The sequence below is a fragment of the Xenopus tropicalis genome, chromosome 7, assembly GCF_000004195.4.
Source record: "Xenopus tropicalis strain Nigerian chromosome 7, UCB_Xtro_10.0, whole genome shotgun sequence".
Taxonomy (NCBI): domain Eukaryota; kingdom Metazoa; phylum Chordata; class Amphibia; order Anura; family Pipidae; genus Xenopus; species Xenopus tropicalis.
In genome coordinates this window covers 103,442,741-103,455,109 of record NC_030683.2, presented here as the reverse complement: position 1 = coordinate 103,455,109, position 12,369 = coordinate 103,442,741, and the positions used below count along the sequence as shown (strand labels likewise).

General features: G+C 39.7%; 1 protein-coding gene across 5 annotated transcripts in view; it reads right to left on the bottom strand.

Moving 5' to 3' along the window:
• The window catches only part of LOC100489703, a 55,511-nt gene that overhangs the window by 30,697 nt on the left and 12,445 nt on the right, over window positions 1-12,369 (bottom strand). For all 5 annotated transcript variants that reach the window (XM_031906388.1, XM_031906389.1, XM_012967400.3 and 2 more), the window contains exons 5-8: window positions 11,214-12,351; window positions 10,271-10,488; window positions 8,420-9,524; window positions 5,764-5,865 (exon numbers count right to left, since the gene is read on the bottom strand). In XM_031906388.1, the coding sequence (XP_031762248.1) occupies window positions 5,764-5,865; window positions 8,420-9,524; window positions 10,271-10,488; window positions 11,214-12,351 (2,563 nt within the window). The remainder of the gene's footprint in view (window positions 1-5,763; window positions 5,866-8,419; window positions 9,525-10,270; window positions 10,489-11,213; window positions 12,352-12,369) is intronic.

The following is a 12,369-nucleotide window of genomic DNA, read 5'->3' as shown; positions in this document are numbered from 1 at the left end:
GGATGGGAATCCAGTAAAGCTATTTTATGACACCTTTCTGTGTGTTTAACCAATAAAGGATTGCACACAAATACTGCTTTTTGGTTCTGTTTTCACAACAAGACACCTTTGTGTTTTGTCCTTATAGATTTCCCTTTTAATGAATTTATCATATTGCACTATTGGTCTTTTCTGAATATTTTCCTATTAGTTACTGTTTCCTGAGTTTTTTGTCCCCAGTGCAACCTAGAATTATCCAGCACACCAGGCTCTCTGATCTTCTGAGTGCATGAAGCCTTATATGCTAACCTATATATAGAACATCCATTGGTCTAATTTAAAACCATTTACTTAGCCATACTGTATAGAACAAAAAATATTCTAAATATACATGGTCCAGAGAAATGCTGATATAGTACCACACAGAAGAGGGACCCCAGCGGCCATATACATACGCCAGTACTAGTGTGCATAACTGCCTAGGAGGTGTTGGAATGGCAAAACGAACAGAGCTTAGCGGTGTAAATGCTGCAGTATCGTGAACCCAACAATTTGATAACCATGACAAACTGCCTTACACACTTACACATCCCTCCCAATAAACCATAACAGTGCTCTCAGTGTGATTCAACGCCTGTAGCTTCTGCAACATTACTATGAAAAGGGGAGACTGAATTAAAACTTTTTACCTCTATACGGACTTAAGCTGACCATACACGTTAAGATTTTTAAAAGATCTTTTAGTTACATAGTTACATAGGGTTGAAAAAAGACCAGAGTCCATCAAGTTCAACCCATCCAAGTAAACCCAGCACACACAACCCACACCTACCAATCTATACACTCACATACATAAACTATATATATATATACAACCACTAATACTAACTGTAGATATTAGTATCACAATAGCCTTGGATATTCGGATTATTCAAGAACTCATCCAGGCCCCTCTTAAAGGCATTAACAGAATCTGCCATTACCACATCTCTAGGAAGGGCATTCCCCAACCTCACTGTGAAAAACCACCTACGCTGCTTCAAATGGAAGCTCCGTTCCTCTAATCTATAGGGGTGACCTCTGGTGCGTTGATTGTTTTTATGGGAAAAAAAGAACACCCTCTATCTGCCTATAATCCCCTCTAATGTACTTGTACAGAGTAATCATGTCCCCTCGCAAGCACCTCTTTTCCAGAGAAAACAACCCCAACAGTCTAACCTCATAGTTTAAATCTTCCATCCCCTTTACCAGTTTAGTTGCAGTCTCTGCACTCTCTCCAGCTCATTAATATCCTTCTTAAGGACTGGAGTTATCGTAGGACCAAGCTTATCCTGAAACAATCGCATAAAAGATTTGTCCATCAAGGAAGGTGATAATTTCAAGCGATATTGTCTAGATGAAGCTAGGAAAACTGCCTGCTTAGTCCTGCATACAATTCAGCTAATGAAGGCTTCCCTTTTAATATGCCCAGTTCTAGTAATTTAGCTACTGACACATGGGTCACTTGGTGAGGAAATTCAAAAGATACTTGAATATGTAAAGGTAAATAAAGGTCCAGGACCGGATGGGATTCATCCCAGGGTATTATCGAGCTTAGTGCTGTGATTGGCAAGCCTCTTCGCTAAATTTTTCAGGATCCGTTGAGGTCTGGCATGGTGCCGAGGGACTGGCAAATTGCTAATGTGGTGCCGTTATTTAAAAAGGGATCCCGTTCTCAGCCTGAAAACTATAGGCCTGTTAGTCTGACATCAGTAGTAGGAAAGCTTTTGGAAGGGGTAATAAGGGACAGGGTACTTGAATACACTGCAGTTCACAATACTATTAGTTTGTGCCAGCATGGTTTTATGCGTAACAGATCTTGCCAGACTAATTTAGTCGCCTTTTATGAGGAGGTGAGCAGGAACCTCGATGCTGGAATGGCAGTTGATGTCATCTACTTGGACTTTGCTAAAGCGTTTACCTCACAGGTTAATGATAAATATTGATCTACAACATATTTGTAGTTGGATAGAACTGGCTGAAGGATAGATTACAAAGAGTGGTGGTAAATGGAACATTTTCTAATTGGACCAGTGTGGTTAGTGGAGTACCGCAGGGGTCAGTGCTTGGGCCTTTGCTTTTTAACTTGTTTATTAATGACCTGGAGGTGGGCATAGACAGTACTGTTTCTATTTTTGCTGATGACACTAAATTGTGCAAAACTATTAAGTTCCATGCAGGATGCTGCCGCTTTGCAGAGCGATTTGACAGAATTGGAAAACTGGGCAGCAAACTGGAAAATGAGGTTCAATGTGGCCAATGCACTTTGGTAGAAGTAATATAAACGCGAGCTATGTACTAAATGGTAGTGTGTTGGGGGGGGATATGGGCATCAGTTCTGTGCACAAACAAGGCCTTTAAAAGTGAAATTGATAGGGAATGTGTATAATATGTGTATATGTTGTTGTGTAGTATCCATGGGTTATTGTGAAAAGCAATATGAAGGTAATGTTTAATGTAGATGGGATAAAAAGGTACAGAAAAACAAAACAAAAACAACCATACTTTTACAACATAAAATAAAAGAAACACTCTCTTTTCTTAAAAAATAAAAATTTAATGTCAGTGCTCTTAAATCCTTAACTATACTAATATATGATTAATACATCTTAAAAAAATGAAAACCATCTAGAAGGAAAAATAGGGTATGGGGTCTGAAAATTTTAGAGAATATTAAAGTGATCATGTTCCTATGAAAAGCCATAGCAACATGTCAGTATTACTAAAGTAGTTAAGGCACCAACAACATTCTGTCAATAGCCTCCCCAATACCTCCAAGCTGCCCCTAGCCCAGCCGAAGGGGACAGAGGGTTGGAGAATCAGCACTCTTTCCTTCTATTATGCTGGGCTGTAGCATCTTACCATAGGCTGGACTACAAATAAAGTACTTGTGGATTGTGCCACCTATGGCCAGCGTGACTGACGTAACCAAACAGGACCCAAATTGTATTTGCAAATCTGAATAACTCTGCCCTATACATCTATTAGCCAAAATGTATGGATCCATATATATTTACCTTTATAAAGTCACAGCTGCTGATGCATTCTGGTCTGAACAGCACCTGCCAGTGGGGGGGGGACCCCTTTACCCTCCTGTCTGCTTTTCCCTATGTCACAATGTCAGTGAGCAAAAGTGGTTGGTACCTCAAGTCTAGTAATACGGACATGCTCCTATGGGTGTTTATAGGAATGTATCAGTACGGTTTTACATTAGACATTTATGGGGTTTTGCAGTAAAAGGAACAACGTTTGCCCAGGAGCAGTAACCCATAGCAACCAATCAGGAGGTAACATTTACTGGTCACCTGTTTAAAAGCAAACACTGGGTGCTATAGATTACTGCTAGTGGGCAAATTTAATGTCTCTTATTACATATGGGGGCTAGATCATTCATGATTAAAACACCCCCAGCGGTGATTCTCAGTTCATGGCTATATATTACATTTGAAGATTCTCATTCAATTTAACATTGTGTTAGAATCTCTTTAAGTTCAGCTTTACAGAAAGGCTTATGGACATTAAATAGTGAATAGTACAAGAATATTTGTTAAAGAATATTTATTTCTTGTATGCATATAAATAAGCTATTTGTACAGCATTTTACAACATTTTTCAAAGTCAGCTCATAGAAAGTTTTGGCATGATTAGCCCTAAATTAATCCCTACTATGTAACCCCTCACCAAAGCTTAAAAAAAAAAAAACAAAAAAAAACAAAAAAAAAGACAAAAACAAAATAATAATTAAAAAAGCAAAACAATAATAAAAACACTCCAAAAGAAGAAGGTTGTTGCTGTTCTGTATTTACACACTGATTCAGTCTATTGAATGTATGGTAAAGTCCGTGAATGGAACTAAAATCACAGTAGAATGGACATGATGCTCAATGTGATGAGGTGCTGAGGGAGGCGCACCAATCAACATGCGGCTGATCAACAGGAAGACACGACAAGCGGAGGATGGAGCGGGATGCGAACGAGGACTCAATTAGTACATTTGGTCCGTTTGCGTCTGTCGGAACAGGTGGAGATCACATTTATTATTAAATTGCATAAGCTTCTATAAAGGCATTAATGCAAGGCGTGCCTTATATTTCTCAGCAATTCTCTGCTCCTTATTCCCATATTACTACTCCCAAATGCTTTTCAGTGAGTCTGATGAACAGTTTATAATAAACCAGCATGAGGCATGGCCTGGTGAAGTTGCCAGCTGAAAGCTACTGAACACTGCAAGGGCCTGGCAGAGCGAAAACAACCTACATTATCCATAGCATATACAGAGAGAGAAATTAGCTGTTGCCTTGTATATTACACCAGCCAGGTTATAATGAACTTACATTCTTATGTTTTCAGGTATCCCACAGCACCACTTAATATAACATTTAAACTGTTGGACCCGAATTATTGTACTAATAATTAAAGGTGGGGAAAAAAAACATAAAAACATTGTTTACTCTGATAACCAGTCTATGCCTTGTGGGCCAGATATGACTGTTAAAGGAAAACTATACCCCAAATGAAACAATGTAGGTTGCTTTAAAAATATATTGCATAAACAAGCTCATATGTAAAACCCTGCTGCATCTAAATAAACCATTTTCATAAAAATATACTTTTTAGTAGTATGTGCCACTGGGTAATCATAAAGAGAAAATTGTCATTTTAAGAATTAAGGGCCACCTCCTGGGATCATAGGATTCATAGTGCACACAAACAAGCCAAGGCACACATACATGCTAGGCCCCATCAGCCAATTAATGGACAGAGTTCTCCTTTATGCTTCCACACTGCTTCCTGTTACACTTAGAGCTGCATTATTTCCTGTCAGCTGATCTCTGAGGGAGCACACAGCCCATCACTAAATGGTGGATCAAGGAACAGGATGTAAAAGGGCAATATTTACTGATATATATATTCCAGTTTGAGATTCTTTAATAGGTCATTGGTTAAGTATTCATTCTGGGGGTATAGTTTTCCTTTAACAGTTCCCTAAATCTGACACACAAGGCTTAGCATTATATTTCACAGAAACCAATCTTACGGGAAAGAGTTAACATAACCTACAGGCAGTGTTTTGTACAACTGTAAAAAGGTGCATAATTGCCAGCCAGCTTTTTGCTTCTACATTGGGCTTTTCATTGTACAGCAGATGGGCACTTGGACCAGAGAAGATCCAGAAAGAAGATGGTGATATGGCGCTCCTAGAGTAGTACCCTGGGTCGGGGCAGTTTTTATCGAACAGGAGCACTGATCTGGAGTCTTGGGAAAGTGATTATAATCACTGGGGAGCGGGAGGATTATATTTATATATTCCTCCTCCTCAGACTATTAAACAAGCAGGTTGCAACCTCAAGCATAAGGGCTGTAAGATACAACCAGCAGGGTTCACTAGCAGCAGTAGAATGTTATTAACATGATAGTGATTAAGCCATTTGAGATTTTTGGAGAAATATGCACACAGTTGTGGAAGTTGCGATCGTATTTAATCACACGTTTTTAAACAATTACATGAATATTTATAAATCTGTCCCTAAGTGCAGAACCAAAACATGAAGCCCCTGAAGTCATATATTTAAATCGCTGTAAAACTGAACAAGTAAAACAATTTTATTGTTTTCAAGTCTTAATATGAATACTCATGTTTGGAAGGTGGAGGATTGGGTATTTTGGCTGAATCCATGGATTTGGTGCATCTTCATAGATCAGAACAACAACTATCTGTTTTAAAAGAGTTTGTTAGATAATTACCTCATTGTCTTTTGATGGATCAGCTTCAGAATCAATCATTTCCGAGTCAGGTTTACAGTCAATTATTTCAGCCTCCTCTTCCATCATCGGATGATCACCATCCTGTCATAAAAATAAAATACCTAAATAAAAAGTATGCCAAAGCTGACATCTCTATTATACCTCTGCTACCAACTTTACTTATTCTGAATATCTGAAAGCAGTGCTACTTTTCTTTCTGACAAGTCGGCCCCTGACACTCAAATTAACTCAATGAAAGAGCGAGAGATCATTTCCAGCGTGTCCTTAGCAGTTGGTCACTTTTTTAACGTACTGAACGCAGACAAAGGCAGTTTTGTTTTGCAAAACAACTTGCTGGTGCTCATATGAACCTATTAGTGATTTCTAAAACAAGCATTTGTGCCAGGCAAAAAGAGTCTAAAGGTGGCCATACACGGGCCGATTCTAGCTGCCGATATAGGTGTCTTTGACCGACTCAGCAGCTTATCGGCCCGTGTATGGTCACTAACTGGCCTGATATTGCATGTCAGTTCATATCTGTGACCACCAGGGCACACACCTGTCTCCCAGGAAAAAAAGCCAATAGGACTGTTTACAAATAATCTTTATTGGAGGCAATCAAGCACAAGGTACTATTATAATTAGAGAAAAATGGATAATAGGTTTCTGGATAATGAATCCCATACCAGTAGTATTCTTTTAAGACTTAAGGGGGATTGTAATGAAAATCGCAAGTGGTGTGTAAAATGCTTTTTTTTTTTTGCGAATGTTTATCGCTGCTAGCAATGTAATACTGTTCACTTAACATTTATTACACTGCGATTGTTTAACACCTGCTTGAGGATGGTGTAAATCTTAAAGTGAAGAAAGTTAAAAAGTTTTATTACACTGTGCACTTGCGCAAACTAAAAAAAAAAATAGAAATCTCAAACCTACTGTTGCAAATCGAAGATTTTGCCCATTGTAACATATCGTACATTCCCCCATTAGAGTCTAGGAGCTATGAGTTGAACCATGAGGCCTTCAAAGCCATACAATTTGACTGCACAGGAAATAATGAAACATGAGATAACATTTAGCCTGTAACCAAAATCATGTCTAATTACCTTATGTACAGGGCAAGTAGTAGAATAAAGATTCTGCAATTTACAGGTTACTCTATAAAGATCCTGCTCCAACCCAGCAGTTAAAGGGATAAGCTGTTTATGGAGGAAAGCACTCAGCCTTCAGCCTACAGTATATATAGGCATGGAACTCCTCAGTGATTTCTAAAATCTTTATATTTTAGAACAGGGAGTTACATTATTTTTTATACAAATATATTATTAGTGATACTGGTCCTTTGATGTCATTATCTACAGCAGTGCTGTCCAACTTCTACGGTGCAGAGGGCCGGAATTTCTCTAGCATACATGGTGGAGGGCCGCTAATGAAAGCCAGTTTTGACCACTCCCCTTTTTGAAACCACACCCACTTCAAACCACACCTATTTTATCACAATGGTGGTAGCACAGCAAAATCCCAAATGCTTGGTCCTTACTGTGGGGATATCAACCATCATTCATATGTGAAAGAATTATGTCATATTAAGATATACCCTTAAATTCCATATGCCTCCTCCTCCTCCCCTGTGGATAGCAGAGCAACCCCCAGTACATAATTACACACCTTAAGGACCATTTAATGGCTATTTCCAACTGCTAACAAACTCCCACAACAAACCCCTGCCAGGTTCACCTCCCACAAGCAGCATAGGGCAAGCAGAGTATGGCACACACAGGCAGCACTCTGCCTGTCCGATGCTGTCTGTGTGTGCCATACTCTGCCTGTCCTACCCTGCCTGTGTGTGCCATACTCTGCCTTCTCTATGCTGCCTCTGTGTGCCATACTCTGCCTGCCCTACCCTGCCTGTGTGTGCCATACTCTGCCTGCCCTACCCTGACTGTGTGTGCCATACTCTGCCTGCCCTACCCTTCCTGTATGTGCCATACCCTCCCTGACCTATGCTGCCTGTGTGTGCGCCATACTCTACCTGCCCTATGCTGGCTGTATGTGCCATACTCTGCCTACAGTACCTATGTCTGAGGTGTGAAGAAGTGAACAATGGGAGTGATTACAGTCTGAGCCTGAGGTGTGAACACTGCAGGGGGTGAACAATGCAGGTATTAAAAGGTGTGAACAACACAGGGGATTACATTTTTAAACAATACAGAGGGATTACAGCCTGAATCTGAGGTGAGAACCATGCAGGGGGCAAATTAATCTCAGTACTGATACCATTTAATGCTTACTCAAAGGTAAGCCATCAAAGCAGCCAGACAGGTGGGGGGCCACACAGAGGGGGGTCGCAGGCCGCATGAGGCCCGCGGGCCGCCAGTTGGACAGCACTGATCTACAGTAACCGATATCACTGGACATTCTACATTATCACTGAACAAGCAGCAAAACATGCTCTAAAAAAAATAACTTGGTGAGGGTCAGAATAGTAATAATAAAAATGCAACCAATCAACTTTGCTTGACAACAGCAGCTATGTAAAATGTTTCATTTTGCAAAAAAATAAAATAAAAGTGCAAACAAATAATAAACCACAAAAACCAAAGATCCATTACAGAATGTTTTACATTGAGTTAACTGATGCTGGTTTTAGTCCTACCTGTTCGTTTGATGCAGGGGAGATAACTGGAGATTCTTCATTTTCACAGAATGAATGGAGTTCCTGAAGATGAGACTTATTGTCGGTTTTCTTGTAGCCGTCACCGAGAACTGCACAAAGGCATTGATGCAAAGAAGGGTAGGAGCCCAGGGCCTGCTTGAGTTTCTCATGCTTTTGTGAAACAAGTTCAAATATATTTTTCTCTCCCTCTTCGATCCGATTATCCTTTTTGACCCACATTTTACGCCGTGGGTGCCAGGTATCATAATAGTACTGGTATATCTCTGGCGGGCAAATGGTCTTCAGATCATTTAGATATCGGTCGTAGACTTTCAAGGAACACGTTTGAGAAAGGATATGAAGGAAATTCTTAATCTGAGCTGCTACAGTGTTATCAAGGTTGGAGATCTTGCGATACAGAATATCTAAGACTAAATGCATGCAGTACCTTAAAGATGCGTGTGGCAAGTGGGTTTCTAGACTGATAGGTTCATGGATTTCTGGGTTTACCGTTAGGTGTTTGCCCTGGTTACTTAGAGTGGGGTTAATCTGAACAACTGAACTGATAAGAAAATCAAAGGTACCCGGTACTCCTTTCTTTGCAATACAGTAAGCACACACCTTCCAACCTACTCCCTTTTCTTCACAATAAATGGTGTACAGGTCAAAACTCTGACTAAAGTCTGTAAAAAGGTCAATAAAAATGTTTTCAGGGAATTTCGAAGCGATTTCTCTCATTGAAGACGTCATAAGAAATATTTTCTGCACAAGCAATTTGTCTTCCACAAACACCAGCTTTACTTTTGCTTCAGGATCTGTAATAAAGAGCGAATCCAGTTCGGCCAGCACTTGGGTGCGATCTTCAAACGCTCCGGAGCGAAACCGCAGAAGCCTTTTCAAATCACTCGGTTCCAGAAACTTTCTGGAGATATTGTTGGCAACCTGAGCCGGTAACCCTACAGCAGAGGACAGCTTGCATTTCTTAGCAGGTGGAGGTTGGGCAGTTTCTTCTGCTTCATGGACATGACTGGGGTTGCTCTGGGTAATAATAAGCTTGTCTTTCTTAGGTCCCAGTGTCAGCTCAATAAAAGCTGGACATTCCTTCCTAAAAATAAGGCAAAAAGCCATATATTATATATATGCAATTTAAAAACAAACCTCTCAAACATTTTTTATGACAAACAAAATGTTATGCTCAGGATAATGTACTAAGTTAAAGTTTGGATAAATATGGGGACATAACACTCCAATATACACACATTTAGTTTAGGTTTGATTGTTTGTGAAAATTCAAAATCCTATTTATGGAGTCTTTCCCCTAAAGCACCGCCATGATCCTTACATCAAATGTATGAGAGAGGGTAGAGGCTACATATCATTAGTGTATTGCCCCCAATACTATTATAGAATGCCCCCTCCACTGGGCCACTTCCCCAAACTGAATAAAGAGCAGCAGGGATAAGGAAGGATTTAAGAATAAATGTCACCAATTAAATACTGTCATGTGAATACATGTTTTTCCCAAAATGCACCAATTAATGGCGCTGCTTCAGCAGAACCCCGCACTGAAATCAGATTTTTTTTTTTTAATTTAATTTTGAAATTTGACATGAGATTATACATGTTGTTAGTTTCCTAGATGTCCTGCTAATGAAACATGCCTAGAGGGACTTTTTATACCTGTGCGTAAGCAGGTGAAGCAAGAAACTTAAGTGTTCCGACACAATATAAGCTACACCCTCAGACTATTATAAATCAACACCAGACTTAAAAACTGGGAAATGATGCCTTCATTGCTCATGTATATCTGAGTTTGTGTAAAATCAATGCCAGGTAAAAGGATAAACTCACCAAGTGCAGTTAAGTTGCACCCAGCTGTACTTTAAGGACTGCGCCACCTGAGGAGTGACACATTTGTCACCTTCTGACTCGTCGCTAACAGCGGCAGAAGACAAGCGCACCAAAAATTTCTCTTTACTCCATTTTTCCAAGTAACCACAAAAATCATCCCAGCTCTGGAATTCTTTCCCATTCGGTTGATCTGTGTCTCCTGCTACTTCTTCATTAGCCTAATTTCAACAAAACAAACAAAAAAAAAAACCTTATTGCATATTTAACTTTCATTTGATGGCAGCACAGTCTACAGAACCAGGTCCAATACATGGCACAAAATTGACTAAATCAAATGAGAGTATCATTTCACACAATAACCAACATCCCTTTATTTTTGCAAAACAAATGCAGTGAAAAATACCTATAGGACACAAAAGCTCCTCCTAAACACATGTGGTGAACAGGCATGATATTTTATTAAAAGAGTGGTAACTCCAAAACTTTCAGACAACTATAAAAAGAAAAATGGAGCCATAATTGTTCTATACCAACTGGCTTAAACCTTAAATCTAAGGCCATGATGCTGTAATCGCAATCGGACATGTGATGATTTTATGTAAACAAAAACAGGAGTATATATTGGGCTGTCTGCCTAGAACCTCACAAAAAGAGGAAAGCATAAGCAAACTGTATTTTATATAAATGTAAATACCATTGTGCTTTCTGGATAAAAGATTCCATAAGTCTATTTAAGGTTTTTCCTTATTGGGAAACAAAACAATCCTATTGGGTTTATTTAATGTTTAAATGTTTTTTTAGTAGACTTAAGGTATGGAGATCCACATTATGTAAGGACCCCTGGAAAACCCCAGGTCCCAAGCATTCTGCATAACAGGTCCTTAACCTGTACTAAATGTTTCAGATGCAAAAACAACAAAAAGTACAAAAGTCAAATGGTTACCGTATCATCTACGGGAGGAGGGATATTTTCTTCCAGTGCAGCGCTTGGTTCTTCCATGGCATTTTGTGATTTCAAAGTAGGTGTGTTTTTGTCTAACTCTTCCACATGATTCAATTCTGATGACTCCACAGGTTCTTGATCTTCCGTTAGAATAGCCTGCAGGCACTGATATAAAGAAGGCAGTGATCCCAAATGTGCTTTTAGTTCATCATGCTTTAACTTAACGTATGCAAAAATTGAGTTATCCACATCACTTGTCCTGCTATCCTTTTCACACCATAATTTCCAATGTGGATGCCAAGTGTCAAAATAGTACTGGAAAACTTCATCTGGACATGCTGCCTTTAAATCTCCCAAGTGTTCTGTGTAGACCTCAGTTGACGGAGCTTGGGAGAGGCTAACTAATAGGTTCTTAATCTGTGACTGCTCCATCTGACTTAGAAAAGAAATGCTATTATGCATGCTGTCGAAAACAAACGGCGAGCAATACCTCACCAAGGCATTAGGAAGCAGGGCCTGTGTGTCTAAAGGATTCCTTATTTCATGACTGAGTGTGAAATGCTTTACTTGGGCGCCTATATTGGGATTCACTTGCAGGACAGTCTGTATAAGAAACCTTAATGTTTCTGAAACCTCCTTTGTCCCAATGCAATGGGCACAGACCCGCCAGCTGAAGCTCTCATCTTGACAAAGGAGAGAATACAAATCAAACTCCTGGTTTAAGGCAGGGATGTGATCGACGTAGATCGTTTCAGGAAACTGCTGCAATAAGCCCTGCATGGCACTTGTCATTAAAAAAATGTTCTTAACAATGAATTTATCTTCAGTGTAAATGAATTTTATTTTCGCAGAAGGGTCAGCGTTAAAAAGGGATTCCAGTTCATCCAGGATTTGGGATTCCCCACCAAATGGGAAGTGTAAACGGAGGAGCTTTGTCAACTCATTTCTGTCCATGAATTTATCAGAAACTTCAGCTGGTTTTCCAACAGGGAATTCAACGAATAATGCTGGCTTTCTTGTAAAACGAGATGGCAGGTCTATCTCAGAGTCATGACTGTGATTGAGGTCAGCCTTTGTAATAATGAGCTTGTCTTTGTCTGGGCCCAGTTTTAGATGAATTGTTGCAGGGCAGCGTTTCCTAGGGGGATAAAAAAAA